The sequence below is a fragment of the Amblyraja radiata genome, chromosome 3, assembly GCF_010909765.2.
Source record: "Amblyraja radiata isolate CabotCenter1 chromosome 3, sAmbRad1.1.pri, whole genome shotgun sequence".
NCBI classification, from domain to species: Eukaryota; Metazoa; Chordata; class Chondrichthyes; order Rajiformes; family Rajidae; genus Amblyraja; species Amblyraja radiata.
Window position 1 is genome coordinate 75,271,367 of NC_045958.1, and position 24,751 is coordinate 75,296,117.

Genomic DNA, 24,751 nt, shown 5'->3' on the forward strand with positions numbered 1-24,751 from the left:
AATGTTAACAATATAGATAAAATTGGACTGATTGAAAGATACAGCATGATACAGGCCCTTCAACCCACGAGTCCACGCTGACACACGTTCACACTAGTTCTATGTTATCCCATTTTCGCATCCACTCCACACACATTTGAGCAATTTACAGAGGCCAATCAATCTACAAACCTGCACATCTTTGGGATGTGGGAGGAAACCAGAGCACCTGGAGGAGACCCACGTGTTCACAGCATCTGAACATGCCAACACCACACAGACAGCACCCATGAACACGATTGAACCTGGGTCTCTAGCCCTGTGAGGGAGCAGCTCTACTGGCTGTGCCACTGTGCCATTCCCAAAAGCTCTCCTTGATGAATTGCCTAGCTCTCATTTGGTGTAAATTTAAGGATATCTAAAATCCTTCTGCCCATCTTAACATGGGCTAAGTCCAGCCCACACACTGCTCCATGCAAATCATCCTGGTTAGGACATGGTTGGGTTATAAAATTTGCTTTCTTGTGCTGAAATCCATCAAGATTTTGCATCTTTACACCCCAATATACTCCAACCATTCAATTGCTGTATAATTCCAATTCTGGATCACACACAAATTTCCTTCACTCCCACTCTGACTCTCCGGAATTTCCTCTCAACCTCCATGCCTGACCCCTTCTTGCCCCCTGTCCTTTCTTCAGGCTCCATGACTTTACTTCTGACCAGGATTCTGTCAAAATCTGTTTGTTATGGCTCACCAGAATAGACTCGAGATATTTTATGGCATTAGACTACATAAAAACACTGAAGTCAAGTTGAAACAAACTGCAGATGCTGTAGAACATTTAACAGTACAGCTACAGGCCCTTCTGCCCACCATGTTTGCTCTGACCATGATGCCGATCCATCTAATCCCATCTGCCTGCACATGGCTGTTTTCTGCCAATTCCCTACCTGCTCATGTGCCTCAAACATTGCGATTCTACCGCCTCCCACGGCAGCATGTCAAGGTACCTACCACTCTGTGTGCAAAACTTATTGAGTAAATCTTCTTAAACTCTCCTCCCTCCCCCCAACCTTGATGCTACGCCCTCTAGTATTTCACATTTTCCATGTCCATCTTTTCCTTATAGCTATTACTCACCAATCCAGGTAGCATCCTGGTGAACCTCTTCTGCACTCACTCCAAAGTCTCCATATCCTTCACACAGTGCGGTGCCCAAATTAGCTCACAATATTTCCAACATGTTTGAAGTAAAGTTTTGTGCAGTTATACGACTTCTCAACTTTTAATCTCAACTGCTCCGATTAATGAAGACAGGTATGTCATTAGCCTTATTTACCATCCTATACACCTGTATTGCTACTTCCAGCGAGCTATGTACAGACATCCCAAGATCCCTCTGTAAATCGGTACTCCAAAACGTCCTGTCATTCACTGCACATTATTCTCTTGCTTTTGATCTCCCAAAAGGCAACATCTTGTATGGATTAACTGCACAAATTTACAACTAAAATGGAACAAAACCTAAAGAAATATACTGTATTTACACGCCTGTTACCTGCTTCTGCAAGTAAGAATTTTATTTTTCTGTTGCCAGTACATTTAACAATTAAAGACTCCTGACTCATGAGTTAGTGGGTTAAATTTATGTACTTATAACTGACGTTGTCAAAATAACTCTGCACACTAAAACTGAATATGCATTAAAAAAAATCATATTCAATGTAGTTTGCTTTAAGAAGACATGTACCTACGCATACTGTGTAAACCTACATGATTTCAATTTTCGCATGCTTCAGAATATATGACATTTCGTTGTTTGGAATCAGATGTAAAAATGTATCAATTATGTTTAGCTCCAACTGTGGAGAAACCAGCATATTGGCCGAGCATGGGGGAAAACACTGACTTAAGGTTAAGGCAAAACTAAGTTAAATAGGAAATGAAGATGCTTGAATAGGAAAGGTAAATCAGATGCAATAATTGGTATCAAAGGGATGAAGACATTTTCCCCGACAGCAGTCTCAGCCATCTTGTAGCCATAATTATATGTGGCTGTCATTTTTGAACTGATAACCTTTATGAAGCATTGACAGCATGATGGCACATCAGGGAGTGACAAAGTTAAAAATTCAACAGGAAAATGTTCAGTCACAATGTCTGCCACACTATCAATAGATTTATATTGTACAGGTTGATCGGGAAGCATCATGTGTTGGTACTAAAATTGTTCTTTCATGCAGCCATTGGTAATTCAAATGGCATTGTGTGACATTTAAAAAACAGCATGATATTTGTTCTAGAGTTTATTATTGTCATGTGTACTGAGGTTGAGTGAAAATCTTTGACTCTCTAACTTCTACAGGTGCACAGTAGAGAGCATGCTGACTGGTTGCATTGTGGCTTGGTTCGGCAATTTGAGCGCCCTGGAGAGGAAAAGACTACAAAAAGTAGTAAATACTGCCCAGTCCATCATCAGCTCTGACCTTCCTTCCATCGAGGGGATTTATCGCAGTCGCTGCCTCAAAAAGGCTGGCAGTATCATCAAAGACCCACACCATCCTGGCCACGCACTCATCTCCCTGCTACCTTCAGGTAGAAGGTACAGGAGCCTGAAGACTGCAACAACCAGGTTCAGAAATAGCTACTTCCCCACAGCCATCAGGCTATTAAACCTGGCTCGGCCAAAACTAATTATTAATAACTCATTTTCTGTTATTTGCACTTTATCAGTTTATTTATTCATGTGTGTATATATTTATATTATGGTATATGGACACACTTATCTGTTTTGTAGTAAATGCCTACTATGTTCTGTGTGCTGAAGCAAAGCAAGAATTTCATTGTCCTATACAGGGACACATGACAATAAACTCACTTGAACTTGAACATCACATACACGTAGTGCAAAAGAGAAGATAAGTGCACAATAATTTTAGTGACAGAGAAAGTGCAGATTAAAAAAAAACACAAGGGCCGCAACGTGGTAGATTGGAAGATTGGGAATTCATCACCAACATACGAGAGCTCCATTCAGGAGCGAGGTAGAAGCTGTTCTTGAATCCGGTGGTAAGTGCTTTAAAGCCTTTGTATTCTCTGCTTGTAAAGAGAGACAAGAAGGGGGAATGGCCATGTTCAAGTCATTGATGAGATGATGTGAGGTATAGACTGAGCCAATGGTGGGGAGCGGGGAGGGGGCAGGGGAAGAGACTGGTTTGCCTGGTGAACTGGATTGCATCCGTCACTCTCTGCAATTTCTCATGGTCCTGGGCAGAGCAGTTGTCATAACAAGCGATGATGCATCCTGATAGCTTGCTTTCCATAATGCAGCTACAGAAATTCATGAGTCATTGGAAACGTGCCTAATTAGTCTTCCGAGGACATAGAAGCATTAGTGTGCTTTCTTGGCCATAGCATCAATGTGTTTGGACCAGGTCAACTTGTATGCGATATTTGCACTTACGAACTTTAAGCTGTCGACCATCTACACTTCAGCAACACTCATACAGATAGACAACTCCACTTCGCTGTTTGAATTCAATGACCAGCTCCTTTGTTTTGTTAACATTGAGGGAAAAGTTGTCTTGGCACCATGCTACTGAGCTCTTTATCTCCTTCCTGTATTCCATCTCATCAGTGTTTGAGATCTAACCCACAATAGATGTGTCATCTGCAAACATGTCAATGGAGTTAGAGTAGAATTTGGCTGCATATTTGAAACTGCACAGGGAATACAGTAAAGGGTTAAGAATATAGCCTCCATAAGGTGTTAAGAATTATTGTTTAGGATATTTTGTCACCCATGTTCACTTATCATGGTCCATGACTCAAGAAGTCAAAGATACAGTTGCAGAGGAGGGTGCCGAGTCCTTGGTACAGAAGTTTGCAGATGTTTGATTGGAATTGCTGTTGCAGTCAGAGCTATAGTCAAAACAAGTCTGGCATTGGTATCCTAGTTATACAGATGTTCCATGGATGAGTGTAGGACCACAGATATGATGCTGCCATTATGGACCTGTTGCATTAGTAGGTTGATTTCTCGAGATCAAGGCTAACATCAGATCATGAAGTGAAGTAACAATTTAACGCAACTTTTTCATCAATATCATTCCTGTTGAGTTGTGTCTTCAGTTTCTCCATTTCCTGATATGTATGAATTTGAAACAAACTCAAGAAGGGTCCAGAGTTGAAACATCACCTATCCATTCCCTCCAAAGATGATTCTGATCCCCCGAATGTATCCAACACTTTGGATTTCTTGCGGATGGATCGCCTGTCAAATGTGCCTGCTTCTTGGTTTTCAAGCATAATCTTTAAAAGAAAGAATGGATCGACTGGGTTTATATTCACTGGAATTTATAAGGGGATTGGACAGGTTAGATGCAGGAAAAATGTTCCCGATGGTGGGGGAGTCCAGAACCAGATGTTACAGTTTAACAATAAGGGGTAGGCCATTTAGGACTGAAATGAGGAAAAACGTTTTCACCCAGAGAGTTGTGAATCTGTGGAATTCTCTGGCACAGAAGGCAATGGAGGTCAATTCACTGGATGTTTTCAAGAGAGTTAGATATAGCTCTTAGGGCTAACAGAATCAAGGGATATGGGGAGAAAGCAGGAATGAGGTGCTGTTTTTGGACGATCAGCCATGATCATATTGAATGGTGTTGCTGGCTCAAAGGGCCGAATGGCCCATTCCTGCACCTATTTTCTATGTTTTAACATTTTTCCAAATGCACAAAGCTTTATTTTAATATTTCAATTTATCTGCTTTAGTGCCCAGGGAATTACTGACAGCATTTGATGAAAATCTCCAGCACATACTTAAGTAACTAATTTATTTATTATTGTGATTAAGAACTTGCAACATCCAATCTTTTGCTTTGATGGTTGTTTTTAAGTCACAGTGTATTCATCCAAGATTAAAGATGATAAACTTATTGATTATTTTCCTCTTTGCAGTTCAACAACCAACTTTACGTGTTGGAGTCTCTGCATTTGTCAAATTTAAACCCCAAATGTGTAATTCTCCCTTCACCCTCCCCACATCCATGGTGGTGAAGCACTGGCTGACTATGCCACAGCCTGGGCAATTATTTTTGTCTTTGAACTTTAGTCAAAAGGAAAATTAATAGGGAAAGTTTTTTCCCCGTCATTCAACGAAAGTATCCACAAAGTGACTCCTTGGCCTCTGTAACAGTATGCAAAGCACATCTTTGGCACTTCTATAAAATAGGTTGGAACAACGGTCCACCCAAATATTTAGCAGCTGAAAAATAGATTTGAAAAAAGTCTATCAAATTTGAATGGAAAAGCTAAGATTAGGCTGCTTTTGGGCTTTGGAGAAACTTCCTATCAGGGGTTTTAGAGAAACAAAGAATGTAGCACACATCCAACGGGTGCAGAATTTCAGGTTTCTAGGTTATTTTGTTTCTGAGCTCAGCACGAGTAACACGTCATTCTTGGGATGTTCTATATCTCATTGTTTACCGCAAGGTAGTGCTGGATATAACTTTGAATTGCGACACAAACCCGATTTCAAAACAACCAACTCAAGAAATTCTCAGCAAAGAATTGCATAAATAGATCTGGGGAGAAAAAAAGAAAAAAAAAATCAAGTGGAAAAATTAAAATGGGTCCCTTTTAGGCTGTGGACGGCTACCTATAGGGATTTTAGAAAAAAACACATAAGGAGTGCAACTTGCATGAAAACATTCAGACTTCTATGTTGCTTCATTTCTGAGCTATGTGTGGAACCCTGACATTCTATCATGTATCTGTAGATTATTTTAAACAACCAAATCTACACTTCCTGACTGTTGCGGTGAAATGCACACTCATTTCCACATGTCAACAGTACAACTAACTTATCTTCTTGTCTGTATCTTTCAGGATCTGCGTAGCCCAGGCAAGGCCTGCACCTGCTGCCCTTGGGAAGATGTGATAAACAGCCTTCTCAAACCACTGCAGGCTGACAGAGCATGGTGATAACAGTACAACCACGTTGCTTGCTAGGTTATAGTCAAAGGGCATTTAAGAGATAATCATAGAATGATAGTGTGGAAACAGGCCCTTCGGCCGAACTTGCCCACACCGGCCAACATGTCCCAGCTACACGTCCCACCTGCGAGCATTTGGTTCATATTCCTGCAAACCCGTCCTATCCATGTTCCTGTCTAACTGCTTCTTAAATGTTGGGATAGTCCCAGTCTCAACTACCTCCTCTGGCAGCTTGCTCCATACATCCACCACCCTTTGTGTGAAAAAGTTACCCCTCAGATTCCTATTAAATCTTTTCCCCATCACCTTAAACCTATGTCCTCTGGTCTTCAATTACCCTACTCTGGGCAAGAGACCGTGCATCGACCCGATCTATTCCTCTCATGAGTTTATACCCTCCTAAAAGATCACCCCTCATCCTCCAAGGAATAGAGTCCCAGCCTACTCTGGATTCACAAAAGAATCAGACTGACATGGATGGCATATTTCCTCCCCCGAAGGACACGAGTGAAACACACTACCATTTTCACTGGCAATCGATACCTTTTTTAAATTAAAAAAAATATATAAACGATTTCATTAGTGAGCTTCTCTTTAAAAAAATAAACTCATAACCTGGAATTTGGAATTTTTAATTCTGCGTCCGTGAGGTTTGAACTCAATTCGCTAGATTGCTTATCCAGATGTCCAGATTACTAGCTGGTGAACTTGACCCCTGCACCACCATTGTACACGTGGACAAGGAGGGAAGGTCAGGGAAGAATTTATACTCATGATTGGAGGAAACTATTTCTTCCACATGTTAAGGACTCTTAACAACTTCCTACACATTTGATAAGCTGCTCAGTTTGATTCTGGGTAAAACTATTATGAAAGGTGAAGACTCAAGAGTATTGACCTTAAAGCACTTTCCCTCACTCCATAGCTACTGAGAATGATTATGTTATGAGCAGAATTATGCCATTCAGCTCATCAAGTCTACTCTGCCATTCAATCACAACTGATCTACCTTTCCCTCTCAATTTCATTTTTCTGCCTGCTCCCCATAACCCACAACACCCGTACTAAACAAGAATCTGTCAATCACCAACTTAACAAAAAAAAAATCCATTGACTTGGCCTCCACAGCCTTCTGTGGCAATGAATTCCACAGATTCACCACCATCTGACTAAAGAGAGTAGATTATGGCAGATTATCAAAACCATCAATATTTGATTGGAGTCAATTCTAATATAGTACTGTACAAAAAATCAATAGATACATTGCACAAATCCAGCTCATTCCTATGTAAAGTGCACTAATTATTCCTTTTTTTTTTTAAAGCAAAAGATTGTACAGGTCAAAGGGCTGCATTGGCAGAGAGTTGGGATCATTAATGCTTTAGTTTAAATATACATTTGTCATGAAGAGGAAATTACCCTGGCCCATTTGTCAGGGAAGTCAACAGGCAACCACTATTCCTCTGGTTTGGGAATTACAAATGGGACAGAAAAGGAGGATGGCAGATCTCTTTTGAGAGAGAAATTGGTGCATCAGACTGGCGTTTAAAAATAGTCTGATAGCTTCATGGCCACTGCTACTGATTCCTGCCGTTTCAAATTCTAGATATTTAATTAATTTGTAGCACAGAGTGCACCTACAACATGAAGAACCTTTACTAATATAGTACTTTCACAACCAATGAACAAGAGTTGATATGCTATAATGCTGGAGAAGTTGCAATCATTTTGTACTAAGCTCTGTGGCAGTCAACCAGAATGTTTGTATTTTTAAACTAATGATATTTGTGGGGTAAATCTTTTCAGGACAATGGGAAGAATGCTCATACATTAAAAAATATTGCAATTGGCTCTCATGCATTCAACCAAGATGTTAACCATCTCATCACATTAAACACATCATCCACAAGATAGAAACTTTTTCAGTGCTGCCTCCTCTCGATACTGCATCATCAGCATGGGTTGTTGCAATGGCCGATGGATAGATGGATCCTAGGAAAATGAGCATCAGGCATTTTGGAAACAGAATGAAGGAAACAAAATAGAGAGATAGGAATTTGAACACAATTTTTCGACTCAGAAGCGAGAACAATAACTACTGCAGCTGGGAAAGTTACAAAGCATCAAACCAGGTTTAATCCTGCTCTGCGTGCGTGGAGTTTGCATGATTCCCATGTGACAGTGTAGGGTTTCCCCCATGTGCTCCCATTTCCTTCCTCACGCAAAGACTTCCTAGTTGGCAAGATACTTGCTGATTGTAAATGACCCGGGGTGTAGCAGGGTGATTGGGTAATCAGGACGAAATGGATGCGCCAGAGAGAGGAAAAGAAACCACAGGGAAATAAATGGTGTCCTTCTATGCCACAGAAATCTGAGTAATACGAGACATATGCCAAATAATTGCAGGAGCAGGTGGAGCAAAAATTGGTTCAGTAATTGGGAGGAAGTGGATAAATTAAAACAAAGGAACAGGAGCAAGAGTCATCGGAGCTCACAACAGTCTTGATAGCTGCATGCTCCTTAAAGACAAGATATTAACTTAAGAGGAAAGAAGCCATCATCAAGCCATTAAGTCTTACGTCAGGAACAAGCCCCACTTGTTCAAATAGTTCCTGATGAGCACCAGCGAACTTAATTAAAACGGGACTCACTGGGGACTGGGTGGGTGAAAATGTTACGAACAGTTGGTTCTTTCATAAACTTCATTGGTACAAAAGAGATCCTATTCAATAAAAGATAATTGTTTTTGAACAAATTATGTGGAATTACTGTTCACAGCCACAAAACTAACAAAACTGTACTTCGTTTGGACAACATTAAAACCTACACATATGGCTCCATGAAATTAACTCTTTCCTTTAAAATTTTATGTTGATATTAATAAAAACATTTTAAAAAAAGTTGGAACATGATAACTGGCCAATAGGAGCGGCTTGAAATGCGGCAGATATTTACATATCCATAACTCAGAGGGTTCAACACACCTACTGAATAAGGTTGTTGGTTCAGGACCCACACCAGTGCACAAAAATCCAGATGGTACCGAGGGAGACGCACACTGCTCAACGCCCCATCCTTCAGGCAAACGATTGAGCCGAAGAGAGTTTAATCATCTGGATGCAATGTTGTTTTGAAAAAGAGCAGGAAAGTCTAACCCGGGTCCAGGCAAACATTTATCCTACAGTCAACACGATTAAAACATGTGTAGGAAGAAACCGAGGATGCTGGTTTATACTGAAGATAGACACAAAGCGCTAGAGTAACTCAGCTGGTCAAACAACAGAAAAGGAACAAGTGACGTTTCAGGTCGTAACCCTTCTTCGGACAAATGATCAGCTCAGCATCACAAGGTAGATAAAAATGCTGGAGAAACTCAGCGGGTGAGGCAACATCTATGGAGCGAAGGAATAGGTGACATTTTGGGTCGAGATCCTTCTTCAGACCCGAAATGTCACATATTCCTTCGTTCCATAGATGCTGCCTCACCCACTGAGTTTCTCCAGCATTTTTATCTACCTTCGGTTTTTCCAGCATCTGCAGTTCCTTCTTAAACTGCTCAGCATCGCACAACTGTTTGTGGGGGTCAACACAGGCATGGGTGGGCCAAAGGGCCCATTTCTGTTTGTGGGGGTTACTATGTGTACAATAACTGGAGTTCATACATTACGACAAGGTAGACACAAAATGCTGGAGTAACTCAGCGGGACCGGCCGCATCGCTGGAGAGAAGGAATGGGTGGTATTTCCGGTCGAGAACCTTCTTCAGACATTACGACCATGACTTCAGCGCAAAAGTTGCTCCCCACGAAGCCTTCCTCAAGGCCCAAACACATTTAGAAATAATACTGCCTCAAGCGCTGACCAACCACCTGCTTGCCACAAGAGTTGAACAGAAAATATGAATGGGGAATTGGCCCACATGTGAATACATGGATCAGAGTAGCATTGATGGATAGATGAAACCTGATGCAAAGACATGCGTAGTGACATTTTGTAAACAGAATGAGCAATAGAATAGAAATCAGCACAGAACAATGTAAAGCTTAGACAATGAGCTGTTCCCGTATGGTAGGCAAAGCTAGTAGGCCAAGATGAAAGAAGATGATGCCACCTATTTCTGGGCAGTCAGTCACATCCATATGAACCATGCCCTGGACTGGACTCGTGACCCAAGAATATCAGGTAAAACTTAAATGCTTTCCTCCATCTAGGCAACTGCCTCCAGCCGCATAAACCAAAAAGATCTTTAAAATGCACTGCTCCAATTATTATGGTCACCTCCATTTCTCCAATCTCCTCAAGACAACAATGCTTCAAAATCTTTAAACCATACCTTTGGCCTCTTGTGCATCCCCAGTACCTGTTCTTAAATTGTTTCATGAAAGGCAGCCAATTGACCTTAGTTATAATCTTATACCAACGGTTGGGGTATCAAACACAAGGGATATGTTTAAGGTGAAAATAATTTGTTTTAAAGGGGATTTTTTTAAACGACACAGTGTCAGGAACACACTGTCAGTGAATGCAAATATATTTCTAATATAGGAAAATTGGATTAGTGTATAGGGGCAAAAAGGTCAACACAGGCATGGTGGGCCAAAGGGCCCATTTCTGTCCTGCACATCTCTATGACCTCACAAGCTTAAGCCCTAAACGTTGAAATTCCCTCCATAAACGTCTCTGCCTCTCTCAAGCACCTCCTTCAAGCTCTATCACACTTTGCCATCTGTTCACTGGTGTCACGCTTTGTTTGATAATGCATTTCAAGTAATGCCTTGCTATGTTATACTATATTAAAAGAATTAGACAAACTCAAATAGTTGTAATCCCACTCTACACAGAGGTTAGACAATTCAGAGGAATATTAGTTTTATTCTTTGATGGTAATGTCTACGTCAACATTTAATACAAAATATCTGCCACTTACCATCCCTGTCTAACCACAGTTTTCTCTGCCTGTAGAGAACAAGTTTACTATGAACGAAGGGCAAGAGTAGTTTAACGCACCAGCTTTCTAGACCAAGTTTATTTTCCACCAGTACTACAGGACTCCGGTTGTACCTGGCTTCAAGGCATGGAATCAATCCAATCTCATCACTGCAAACAGAAAACATGGGAGAAAGCAAATCACCCCACGTTCACACTGGAGCCATAGCACAATAGAATTTTAAGGACACCTTTACATTTATTTGCTAAATTGGAGTCTTTGCAAATATTCATACCCACTGTAAATTCAAATACCACAAATTCACCGATGTGAAAATACATCAAAACACCAACAGAAAGTCAATATCAGCATAGGCCAAAACACACAGGCATTGAAATGCATCCACGACTTCCAATTGCAGGAAAGCGGGTAGCTGTAATGAAGCATTAAACCTGAATTACAGGAACCCCATAGAATTCATTTAACAACAGTAGGGTTGGGGCACTGGTGCAACAAGGAAGGGGTCTTTTCTTTTTAACCCCCTTTCTTGAGCTTCACAAGCCATAGAACAGGAAACTGCATTGTACACAGACGGCCTATAAACCAGCAGCCTGCAAGCAACTGAACACAAACGATGCAATTTATTTGTCCCTCTCCTCTCTCCACATTTAACTGATTGCAGTCTTTGTAATCAACCCCACCCTTCGCTCACTTCCTCCTCCCCAATGCATGCTCCGCCCTAGCTCTCTTTCACCCAGTCTAGTTTTTCTTTAATACCCCCTCCTCCACCCACCACTCCCAGCTTCTTTTTTTATTATTATTAAACCCCATCCTTTTAACTTGCTCCGTCGGTTCCTGCTTGCTTGGGTCGGCGCCTGGGCCGGCGGGGACCGGGAACGGGCGACGGCTGCTGCTTACATGTTGGGGTTCCTCCTGAAAGCGTTGGCAATGTCTTTGACAACCCTCTGAACCAAAAACTTCACCTCCTCTTCCGACTCTGCCATCTTCCTCACTCCCCCTCGCCGACTGCAATACTTCCGGGGCAAGGCTGAGAGTGAGAGAGAGTGAAAAATACATTTTTTTTAAAGAACACCCACAGGCAAACAAAAATGCAATTTTCACTTGGCACCCAAGAGCAAACGAATAGGATCTATGGGCGGCGGGACAGCCTCGAGTTTGCTGCTCCCTTAATTGCACCCCTTCCAGTCTCTGCAGAATGTGCAATGCTTCAAAACGTTTTTTTATTCGCAAATCAACTTCCCCACCGCTACATTATTTTTGGAAAGGTTCCAAAATTCTAGTTGCTTAATTTGTGCGTGCATGCAAAACCACAGCCCACTCTTTGAAAAACAAGAGTGGGGAAGGAGGGGAGGTGGGCTGGAAGAGGGGAAGGAGAGGGGATTTTTTTTTGTACGGTTGCAAAATACTCGTTGCTTAATTTGTGCATGGACAGCCCACTCTTAAAAAGCAAGGCGGGGGGGGGGGGGGGGAGAGGAGAGGGAGAGGAAGGAAGATGGGGTAAGGAGGTAGGGGAGACAGAAACGAGAAGGGATCAGTGGGGATGGGGATTTACTGGTATTCTTCAACCCACTCAGCTATGCCCTGTCATCTGGAATTTGTGCATTTTTCTCGGCGATCGGACGTGCCACTAATGTTACAAGTTTTGAATCTCTTTCCCGACCCACTTGACCCACAAAGCAAGTACGTTTGTTTTACTGGGGGTGTAATTATTAGTTGCTTAATTCTCTGCAGTGAACGATGGCCATCATTGGAGGGAGTCCTTAAATGTGATTATTTTTTCACTTAAAAAAAAAAAAAAAAAATTCAAAATAGACTTTATTCAAGTAATAAATATATACAATGCGTGAACCGTGCAAAAAATTCATCCAACATTTTCGGAGGCTATACAAATTGTTCAATACAGTTTATACATTTTTCAAATGCCACAAAACTGTCCCCCACCCGTGCCACTGATCCCTTCACGGTACTTAAGAACTATAAACCAAAGAGCTATAAACTCTGCCATTCAATGAGATCATGACTGAACCTTGACCTCATTTTCACCTCCCCACATCCCATAATTCCCTCAATATCCAAACCAAAGATCATAGAGCTCCGTAGCCCCCTTGGAGAATTGCAAAGACTCTGGTTGGAGAAGAGTTTTTCTCATCCGAATAGCCTTTTTATAGTAGGTATTACTGTATTAGAATCCTTGGTTCAAGACAATCCAACTAGGTGGAATATCAACCTCAATTTTAGAGGTTTCAATGAAATCACCTATATCATGAGGGTACCTGGCTAGTCTGTTTAGAACCCAGCTGCTTTCCCAGGAGTTAATCTGATGAACTTCATCCCCATCCTATCATTAGTGTATCCGTCTTTAGATACTCAAGCAATGTGTAATATTGTAGATATGGTCTCACCAGGTCACCATAAAATTGAAACAAGGCATTTCTACTCTTGTACTGAAAAACACTTGGAATAAAAATCAGCATACTATTTGTCGTAATTGCCTTCCGGACCTCCATGTTAACTATCAATCATTCATGCACAGGGACTCCAGTTTGTTTTGAACATGATCATCTTTCAGTTTCTCACAGTGAGAAGTACATAATTTTTCTAAAAAACACCTCACATTTTTCCACATTATATTCTATCTGCTGATTTACTGTGCCTGAGTATACCCCATGAAGCCCTTCAATAACACCCCCACTGCCATTTAGCATTGTGTCAGCTGCAAACATACATATACAGGAAGGCACCAGGTTACAAAAGGGTTCCTTTCCTGAGAAAAAAAAAGACACAGAGTCCTGGAGTAACTCAACTGGTCAGGCTGCATCTCAGGAGAACATGGATAGGTGATGTTTCGGGTTGGGACCTTCTGCAACTCCTATTTCCCCAATCCTGATCTACCTTCCCTCTGACACCTGTGCCATGGTCATCATTGCAAACGTCAGATCAACCTTCATGAGAGTGAATGTATAGGAAGGAACTGCAGCTGCTGGTTTAAACCGAATAGACACAAAATGCTGGAATTTGTTAGCTGTTTACATCTTGAACAACGGATACAGTAGGTGAGGTTGGAGAAGGCCTTCCGCAGAGACCGTTCCCTCTGCAGGGGTTAACTCATCCTTTCCCACCCAAACCACCCCATCCCCATGTACCTTCCCCTGGAACCGCAAGAGATGCAACACTTGTCCTTAAACCTCCTCCCTCGACCCTGTCCAACGACCCCCGCAATCCTTTCAGGTTAGGCAGAGGTCCACGCACCTCCTCCAACCTCATCTGTTGTATCTGATGTTCAAGATGTGGACTCTTATACATCGGCGAGACCAAACGTAGACTGGCGATTGTTTTGCTGAACACTTTCACTCAGTCCGCCTGGACTTACCTGATCTCCCGGTTGCCAAACACTTTAATTCCCCTTCCCATTCCCACACTGAACTGTCTGTCCTAGGCCTCCTCCATTGTCAGAGTGAGGCTAAATGCAAATTGGAGGAACAGCATCTCATATTTCGCTTGGGCAGCTTACAGCCCAGTGGTATGATATTGATATCTCAAACTTCAAGTAACCCTTGCATCCCTCCACTCTCTCCATCCCTCCTCCACCCAAGTTGCACCAACTTCTCGTTCTCACCAGCAAACCGGGTGGCGTCAGCAAGTGGTTGCCTCGCCAACAGTCTGTCTGTCCTTCTGTTTTTGTATTTTAAGTACGTGTTAAAGAGTATGTTTTAGTGTTCCTTGGTTTGTTTTATGGGCGGGGGGGTTGTGGACTGGGGGGCTGGGGAAACTTTTAAAAATCTGTTACCTTTTCCGTATTGTATCTCCGTCCCCACTGCGGCCTAACATCATGGAGTGGCACGGTCTTTCCTGGAGACCGACCCGGCGCTTCAACCGCGGGCACGGCGTAGACTTACCATCTTGGAGCTTGCGATCCCTTACAGATGATAAAGGATACAGCTAAATGGCGTTGTTTCCTTTTTCATCGTTACTTTTTGCATATCTTTCATTCATTTGTTCCATATCTCTCTACATCACAGTCTATATCTCTCATTACCCTTTCCCCTAACTCTAGTCTGAAAAAGGGTCTCGACCAGAAACTTCACCAATTCCTTCTCCCCAGAGATGCTGCCAGTCCCGCTGAGTTACTCCAGCATTTTGTGTCCATCTTCCTGGGTGAGCCTGGGGAAGCAATTGGCCTGGTAGGAGTCTCTGCTGGGACCTCAGAAACTGCACAGCCCAGCTGGCAGGAATTTGCTTGGACATCTTTAACTTTTCCCTGCTCCATTCTGAGTCTCCAATCTGCTTCAAGAAGACCAAAGGTAAGCAAGTCAAGTCAAGTGAGTTTATTGTCATGTGTCCCTGATAGGACAATGAAATTCTTGCTTTGCTTCAGCACAACAGAACATAGTAGGCATTGACTACAAAACACATGAATAAATAAACTGATAAAGTGCAAATAACAGATAATGGGTTATTAATGTTTAGAGTTTTGTCCGAGCCAGGTTTAATAGCCTGATGACTGTGGGGAAGTACTGTAGCTATTCCTGAACCTGGTTGTTGTAGTCTTCAGGCTCCTGTACCTTCTACCTGAAGGTAGCAGGGAGATGAGTGTGTGGCCAGGATGGTGTGGGTCTTTGATGATACTGTCAGCCTTTTTGAGGCAGCGACTGCGATAAATCACCTCGATGGAAGGAAGGTCAGAGCCGATGATGGACTTGGCAGTGTTTATTACTTTTTGTAGTGGCTTCCTCTCCAGGGTGCTCAAGTTGCCGAACCAAGCCACGATGCAACCGGTCAGCATGCTCTCTACTGTGCACCTGTAGAAGTTAGAGAGAGTCCTCCTTGACAAACCGACTCTCCGTAATCTTCTCAGGAAGTAGAGGCGCTGATGTGCTTTCTTGATAATTGCATCAGTTTTCTCGGACCAGGAAAGATCTTCAGAGATGTGCACGCCCAGGAATTTGAAGCTCTTGACCCTTTCAACCATCGACCCGTTGATATAAACGGGACTGTGGGTCCCCATCCTACTCCTTCCAAAGTCCACAATCAGTTCCTTGGTTTTGCTGGTGTTGAGGGCCAGGTTATTGTGCTGGCACCATATGGACAGTTGCTCGATCTCTCATCTATACTCGGACTCATCCCCATCAGTGATACGTCCCACAACAGTGGTGTCGTCAGCGAACTTGATGATGGAGTTCGCACTATGACCGGCTACGCAGTCATGAGTATAGAGTGAGTACAGCAGGGGGCTGAGCATGCAGCCTTGATGTGCTCCTGTGCTGATTGTTATCAAGTCTGACACATTTCCACCAATACGAACAGACTGTGGTCTGTGGATGAGGAAGTCGAGGATCCAATTGCAGAGGGATGCGCAGAGACCCAGTTCTGCGAATTTGGTAACCAGCTTGGGGGGGAAGATGGTATTAAATGCCGAGCTGTAATCAATGAATAACAGCCTGACATATGAGTTTTTGTTGTCCAAAATAGTGTGCCTCAAAACATAGAACAGTACTCACAGGAACAGCCTCTTAGGCCTACTATGCTTGTGCCGCACATGATGCCCAGTTCAGCCAAATCTCCTGTGTCAGCACACATATCCCTCATTCCCTGCACATCCATGTGCCTATCTAAATGCCTCTTAAACTTCACTATCGTATCTGCTTCCACCACCACACCTGGCAGCACATTCTAGGCCCCTCCCCATGTAAAGAACTTGCCGAGAACATTTCTTTTAAACTTAACCATGCTCACCTTAAAGTCTAGTCTTTGACATTTCCATCTTGGGAAAAAAGGTTCTGACCCTATCAGTGATCACTCAGCCGCTCCACTTTCAAAAACGCTCCGCGGCCCCTGGTTCAGATGGAGAGCACTGCCAGATGTGAGCGGGGAACTGAGGCCAGTTGTCCGTGATGTCTGGATCCCGATGCTCAACGCTTCGTGTTTCGGAGTTGGCTAATGTTATTTATTTGTAATTAGCCTGATTTGTAATTAGTTGACAAAACCTTAATTTATTAATCCGGAATACCCACGGGGATGGGATATGTGTAATATTAAAATGACATGTGAGGTGTCAGGCTGCCTGTCTCAACATACAGCCCCGATAACCCATTATTTCCTTCATTTAAATATTGGGAAGGTAGCACTATTGTCATTTCTCACTCAACTATTTTGTTTGTTTACCTCACTGACTATTTCTAACCCCTCCCCCCCCCTCCCCCCCCCCAAATTCCTTTGACAGGTTGAATAGAAATGTCCCCAATCTTGTTGTTTTATTAATTGAACACGTAGAGGAACATCCTCAAGGAGTGTAATCAGATGGAAACTGATTCAGATGTGATGTTTAAGAGTTTGTTCAAAGAATGGGCATATTTTAAAGGAGTGACAGATATACTTGCAGGGGAATGTGTGAGGAGGTTATTATTTGTCTTTCGTTTTAGCTTGAACCAGGACATCTGAAGATTCAAAGTTTAATATAGTAATTGTGCTGATACTGACTCCAACCAACCACGTAATGAATATCATCCATTCCGGAGGTTTTATTTTTCTGATGCCATTTGAACTTCACTTGGATTTCAATCACTTCAATGTAAAAGTAATTGGGAATGGGGAGCATTGGAACAAAAATTTGCCCTCGGTACATATTAACTGTAATATAATAATGTATGAATGTTGGTAGGTGCAAACAAAACAAAGATCTTTTTATCATTGTTGTGTTCTGAATACCACAGAAAATATTATGTACTCTCAAGATCACATTAAATAAAATATTATTGCTTAAATATATATTGTTATTGGAATTTGCATTTCGGAAAAGTCCCAGCTGAGAGGAAGACAGCAAAATACTGAAATTATTGGGGGTGAAAATGACTTCAGGCCAGTTTGTTAGGAAAATGAAGGAAATGGTAACAGAATATTTATACAGCTGAGTGAGTATTATTTTATGGATAAGAAACCGTGTTCAATCAATTGATGACTTCTTTGACAAAGTAACTTGCATGTTAAGTCAAGTCAAGTCAAGTTTATTCGTCACATACACATACGAGATGTGCAGTGAAATGAAAAGTGGCAATGCTCGCAGACTTTGTGCAAAAAGACAAACAAACAAACAACCAAACAAACTATAAACACAATCATAAACACACACATATTCTTTTACATATTAAATATTGGAAGGAAAAACGTTCAGTAAAGTTAGTCCCTGGTGAGATAGGAGTTTACAGTCCGAATGGCCTCTGGGAAGAAACTCCTTCTCAACCTCTCCGTTCTCACAGCATGGCAACGGAGGCGTTTGCCTGACCGTAGCAGCTGGAACAGTCCGTTGCAGGGGTGGAAGGGGTCTCCTATGATTTTATTGGCCCTGGAGTTGCACCTCCTGATGTATAGTTCCTGCAGGGGGGCTAGTGAAGTTCCCATAGTGCGTTCGGCTGAACGCACTACTCTCTGCAGAGCCTTCTTGTCCTGGGCAGAGCAATTCCCAAACCAGGTGGTAATATTTCCAGACAAGATGCTTTCCACAACCGCTGCATAGAAGCACTGGAGGATCCTCGGAGACACTGAATTTCCTCAATTGCCTGAGGTGGTAAAGGCGCTGCCTTGCCTTACTCACGAGTGCTTAAGCGTGTGCTGTCCATGTCATATCCTCAGAGATGTGGATTCCCAGGTATTTAAAACAGCTCACCCTATCCACAGGATCCCCATTTATCCTCAATGGTGTGTACGTGCTCGGATGATGTGCCCTCCTAAAGTCCACGATCAGCTCCTTCGTTTTTTTGATGTTCAAGAGGAGGCTGTTATCCTGGCACCAGAGTGCCAGATCAGCCACCTCCTCCCGGTAGGCCTTCTCATCGTTGTCTGAGATCAGGCCCACCACCACAGTGTCATCAGCAAACTTAATTATTGAGTTGGAGCTGAACCTAGCCACACAGTCATGTGTGTACAGGGAGTACAATAGGGGGCTGAGGACGCAACCCTGGGGCGATCCTGTGCTCAGGGTGAGGGACTTCGATGTATTTCCTCCCATCTTGACTACCTGGGGCCTGGCGGTGAGAAAGTCCAGGACCCAGGCACACAGGGAGGTGTTGAGCCCCAATTCCAGTAGCTTCCCGGCCAGTCTGGTGGGGACTATCGTGTTGAAGGCTGAACTGAAGTCTATGAACAGCATCCTCACGTAGCCCCCCTTCTGGCTGTCAAGATGAGAGAGAGTGGCGTGCAAGACCTGGGAGACCACATCGTCCGTGGATCTGTTCGGACGGTATGCGAACTGCAACGGGTCCATGTTCCGAGGGAGGAAGGCGCAGATGTGTTTCTTCACCAGTAACAAGGAAGCCAATGTTATACAAAATTTGGTCCGTGAAATGCCCCATAAAATATTACCGCATTAGATATGCACCTGTGGACTTGAACGTAATAGGTTAAGTCCAAGGGGTCAGATATAGGGCTTTATATGTGGGCCAGATATATTGTCAGTGCAGAGGGGCTAGGAGCAAGGCCAAGTGTGCATCCACAGTCAAGGGCTTGAATAGTACTAGGTGTGCAGTCAAAGCTGGGACAATGGGAGTGTTCAGCACTGGGAAACTAAGAAGGTAAGCAGCTATGATCAGGGTAGAATAGGGGGCCAGGTGTACGGATGGACCCAGGGTCAGGAATGAGAGAAGGTATGCAACTGGAGTCAGTGTCAAGAGTAGTACCAGGTGTGCAGTGAGACCCAGGTTGGTCAACATGGGCCAAGTGCTTGATTATAATCTGATTTCCATACATGAATACACTAAGATCATTCATGTGCTGCACCTGTTGATCAGAGCCTGGTTCTACTGTGGAATATAATTAGGAATGTAATTTAGACAAACATTCATAGCTAATCCAATTTAAAGCATAAATATTGCATTCAAGTGTAAGTTAAAAGATTCACTACAGTATGCACCAGATTGCACAATTTCAAGCTGAAAAATGCAAAAGCTCCGTACCATGGTAAGGGGGCATCCCCCTCCCAAATCCTCCTCTGCCCCCCTCAGTCGCTATGCTCCCTCAGGTTTGGTCTCTCGCAATTTCTCGCTCCCGACTTTCACCCAATGTTGGCAGCCCTGCTTATATTCAATGCACCAACTGATGAAGACCATATGCCTTCTTTACCACTCTGTCTACTTGTGTTGCCTCTTTCAGGAAGCTATCAACTTGGAGCCCAAGATCCCATTGTATGTCTTACTCTCCCCTTACAATCGACCTCTCAATGTGAACATCCCATACTTGCTTGGATTAAATTCCATCTACAATTTTCCATCTGCACCTGTAATTGATCTGTAACTCACTGTACCTTTTGACAGCCTTCCTTATTGTCTGCAACTCCATTAATTGTGGTGCCATCTGCAACCTTACCAACCAACCCCCTACATTTATTTATCTGTGCACATTGCCTTTACAAACCCATCAAGCTGCTACAAGCAAGGATTTCATTATTCCATTGTCGGTACACATGATGATTAAACACTCAAGATTCTTTACTCTCGGTTCCTGGAATATCTCCGTCAGATTCCTATTCATTGAGTATAGCTCCACCTTCAACAACATAATTCCAACCAAACTCATCTCCAAACTCCAAACTCAGCATTCTCTTTGATGTCCTGACCTATAAACTGCAATCACAAATTCTCAGGTTATAGGAGTAGAATTAGGCCATTTGGCCCACCAAGCCCACTCCACCATTCAATCATGGCTGATCTCTGCCTCCTAATCCCATTTTCCTGCTTCTCCCCATAACCTTGACACCCATTCTAATGAAGATTGTGTCTATCTCTGCCTTAAAAATATCCACTGACTTGGCCTACACATCCCTCTGTGGCAATGTGTTCCACAGATTAACTATCCTCTGACTAAAGACGTTCCTCCTTTTTAAAAGAGTGCCCTTTAATTCTGAGGCTATGACCTCTGGTCCTGGACTCTCCCACCAATGGAAACATCCTTTCCACATCCACTCTATCTATGCCTTTCATAATCCTGTAAGTTTCAATGATGTCCCCCCTCAACCTTCTAAACTCCAGCGAATAGAGGCCCAGTGCTGTCAAACGTCCATCATATGCTAACCCACTCATTCCTGGAATCATTCTTGTAAACTAGGATTGGTGATAATATTACCTCCACGACAATTCTCCACACTGGTGCCCCATGAGGCTGTGTTCTCAGCTCCTCGCTACACTCATGTCCTTGTGGCCAATATTCTGCTCCAACTCCATTTACAAGTTTGCAGATGACAGCAGTATAGTATGTCAGATCTCCGACAATGATGAGATGGAGTACAGGAAGGATATAGAGACGAGTAGCTCACTGATGAAGTGGAGTGAACTGACAGGGAGGAGCAAATGTCAAAACAACAACCTCTCCCTCATAGTTGACAAAATGAAAGAGCTTGTCATCATCTTCAGTGATAAACACACATAATAGTGCTGAAGTGGATGGACATGGTCGAGGTTCAACTTTCTATGAATAAAAATCTCCTAAAATTTGACCTGGTCCAAACACATTAACACAATAGCAAAGAACCACACCAACACTTCTTTTGCCCCAGAAGACTTTGGAAATTCAGCATGTCTCAAATGACTCTCACCAATAGATGTAACATAGAAAGCATCTTTTGAAGTGCAGTATTAATACAGTCAGTCATTATTGGGAAGAACATTATCTTCCATAAAGATATTGTATTTATATACATTTCAATTGAAACATATGAATTGGTGTGCATAATATTTATTATAGTTTAACACATTTCAATATATTTGACATGCTACTTTATTGTGGGAAATATTACTTTTCTGGTGCACATTTTAACTAGGGGGAAAATATACTTCAAGAAAAGTAATAGTGAATTTTGAGCATTTGATGTAAATACTGATATTAAGATTTTAAGATATTAGTAAGATACAGTTTTATTGTAGAAGGACATTGCCTTTCGATATGCAATTAAATACCAACTAATTCTAACTTGAAAATATCTCTGAAGAAAGGTCTTGGAATTAAATGGCCACTTGCTGTAAATATATTTATTGTAACGATATAGGATTAAACTAAAATGATTGACATGACTAATTCTCCGTACGCAGCGAAGTATGCTGTTTGGCTTCAAATGCTATCTACCAAAGTTGTAACTTGTTGCCAACTATCCAATATAAATCCCTTGGCAAAATAGGTCGATACAATAGCGGGTCTGCGGAGGGATTTCCGTAAAGCCTCATCGGTGTATATGACACCCGCGCCCATGGCAACGGGTTTAAAAATTAAAAGCGATTACCGCTGGGTTTTGCTCTTTACATGCAAGTCGACCTTTGTTTCGGTGACGTTTCCTCCTTGTGATACAACTCCCGACCGGCGCCTCGTAAGCACAACGTAAAAGCGGTACTACTTGACCGTGGGAGATTACACAGGGCACAGTCCGCTGTGGTGGAAGTGAACTAACAGAGAGGGACAAGTCAATGGGAGTGAGCTAGAAGATAACCGAGATAAGAGGCATCTGAGAGCTCAGAGGCAACCGAGAGTGAGGTGGAAGGGAACTGAGAGAAATAAGAGGGAACCAAGAGAGATAAGTCAACTGAGAGAATTAGGAAATTGGTAACTGGAAGAAGAATAAGGAAGAGATTTGAGAGTGCGATAGCTAAGGGGGGAATCTAAGATATAAGATACAACTGAGAACCAGATAGAAAGAAAAGTGAGAGAAGTAAGAGGGACATATAAGAGAAACCAATCAACCCAGGGAGTTGGGATTGAAGTAGAAGTGATCAGAAACAACTGATGCAGAGATATAAGGTACATATGAGAGAGAATATAGGAGACAACCCAGAGAGAGATGCAATCAAGCAAAATCAAGATCTGAGAGACAGCTGAGCTGAGAGAGAAAAGAGGCGAAATAGGAATCAACTGAGATAGAAGAGAGAAAAACATATAACGGGGAGAGCATTCAATGCTGGGAGGGGTTGGAGATAACTGAGAGAGGGATAAAAAGGTGATAAATAAGGGAAAGTATCAGGGGCAAAGGCACATTGAATTAGGCACAAAGGGAAATAATTGAGAGAGAAAGGAGATGCCCATGGGAGATAAGAAAGGCAACTGAGACAGGAGACAACTGAGAGAAAGATAGGGATCAATGAGGAAAGAAAACAGTGATAAGAGAGAGATAACAGATATATAGGAAACAATTGAGATACAAGAAAGAGTGGAGGAAATAGAGAAAGAGGAGAGAGAGAGAGAGAGAGAGAGAGAGAGAGAGAGAGAGAGAGAGAGAGAGAGAGAGAGAGAGAGAGAGAGAGAGAGAGAGAGAGAGAGAGAGAGAGCGAGAGAGAGAGCGAGGGGAGAGAGAGAGGGGAGAGACGGGAAGAGAGAGAGAGAGAGAGAGAGAGAGAGAGAGACTATAGACAGATAGGGAGGGGAGTAGATAGAAAGAGAGAAGTATCCAGAGAGGAGTAGACAGAGAGAGAGTAGAGAGTAGGCAGAGAAAGAGTAGACAGAGAAAGAGGAGTGGACAGAGAGAGAGTAGGGAGAGAGTAGGGAGAGAGGTGGACAGAGGTGGACAGAGAGAAGAGAAAACACTGAAGGAAGAAAACAGATTCAGAGAGGAAAACAGAGACGGTCTCATAGAGAGATACGGAGGAGAGGTTGGGCAAAAAGAGAGCCAGAGAGGAGAAAACAAATAGAGAGGAAGAGAGGAGAAAACTCTGAATAATAAGTTCATAAAGAGAAAGAGGAGCAGACAGAGAGGAATAAATAGGGGAAACAGAAAGGAGAGAAAAACAAAAAGAGGAGGAAAAGAAAGAGGTGAAGGCAGAGGAGATAACTGAGTGAGATTGAGGAGAAATTGAGTGAGAGTGAGCAGATAAAGGGAGAAAAGTGGCAGAGGAGGAAACAGAGGGAAGGGAGCAGTGAGGTGGTGGGGGGGGGGGTGTAACTGAGCAAGGATTAGAGACAACATCAAAATAAGAGTAAGAGAGAGAAGATAATTGAGAGCTAAGAGACAGCTGGGAGAAATCACAGGAAACATCTGAGCTTGAGATAGGAGACAGAATACAAAACTTCAGGAAAGAAAGATCTCTGAGAATTATAAAGATAATTGTGTCAGATATTAGGGACAGTAAAATGAGAATGAGATAGGAAGAGGAGAGAAGTGAGAAAGTGAGTGAGTACTGAAAGTGGAGAGAGAGGTGAATAGAGAGGCAACTGAGAAATATTGAGACAATTTAAAAAGAGAGCAAAGCTGAAAGTGATGTCAAATGGAAACGAGCTGAGGCCCAAAGTGAAAACGAGTGAAAATCACCGAAGATCAAAATAGGAACACTTGTTAAGAAAGGACAGGAAACAAATTATAGTTACAGAAAGACAAAATACAACTAAAGCCTTGAGGCAGATTAGGTACTTAAATAAAACAGCCAGAAATGACCAGAGGATAAGAGAGATATGTAATGAGAAGCTTTGAGAGCAGACAGTAGCTCGGACACTGGGAAAGAGGACATTAGGATCAAGGGGGAAGGACAAAGACAGCGTACTCTAGTGGAGCAGAGAGAAAAAGGAGCAGAGGACGATCAAGTATTTGAGTGGGAACAAACGAGGTGTATAAAAGAGAAACAAGTCAAAAAGGCGGAGGAACTAGAAGAAATGGACAGTCGAATTGACAATGATGATCGCAAAGGCTCTCTTACACTCCGCTCAACTCAAAAGACGTATGACAGACCAGTCCTAGTCTGCAATTGGTACGTATTTAAATCTGAAAAAGTCTCATAAAACTTTGAATATGTTTTTAAATGTAAAGTGCCAAGAATTTCAGCAATTGTTTGGCTAAATTAGGATTGAATATTTTGAAATATAGTA

The 24,751-nt window shown here is 42.5% G+C and overlaps 2 protein-coding genes across 2 annotated transcripts in view; one reads left to right on the forward strand and one right to left on the reverse strand.

Moving 5' to 3' along the window:
• ptar1 (protein prenyltransferase alpha subunit repeat containing 1) overlaps positions 1–12,085 on the reverse strand; it is a 29,574-nt gene extending 17,489 nt beyond the window's left edge. The window contains exons 1-2 of the mRNA XM_033018115.1: positions 11,825–12,085; positions 10,907–11,076 (exon numbers count right to left, since the gene is read on the reverse strand). Of these exons, the coding sequence (XP_032874006.1) occupies positions 10,907–11,076; positions 11,825–11,910 (256 nt within the window). The 5' untranslated portion in view covers positions 11,911–12,085. The remainder of the gene's footprint in view (positions 1–10,906; positions 11,077–11,824) is intronic.
• An 11,763-nt stretch (positions 12,086–23,848) lies between these two features.
• c3h9orf135 (chromosome 3 C9orf135 homolog) overlaps positions 23,849–24,751 on the forward strand; it is a 30,280-nt gene continuing 29,377 nt past the window's right edge. The window contains exon 1 of the mRNA XM_033018117.1: positions 23,849–24,633. Within this exon, the coding sequence (XP_032874008.1) occupies positions 24,539–24,633 (95 nt within the window). The 5' untranslated portion in view covers positions 23,849–24,538. The remainder of the gene's footprint in view (positions 24,634–24,751) is intronic.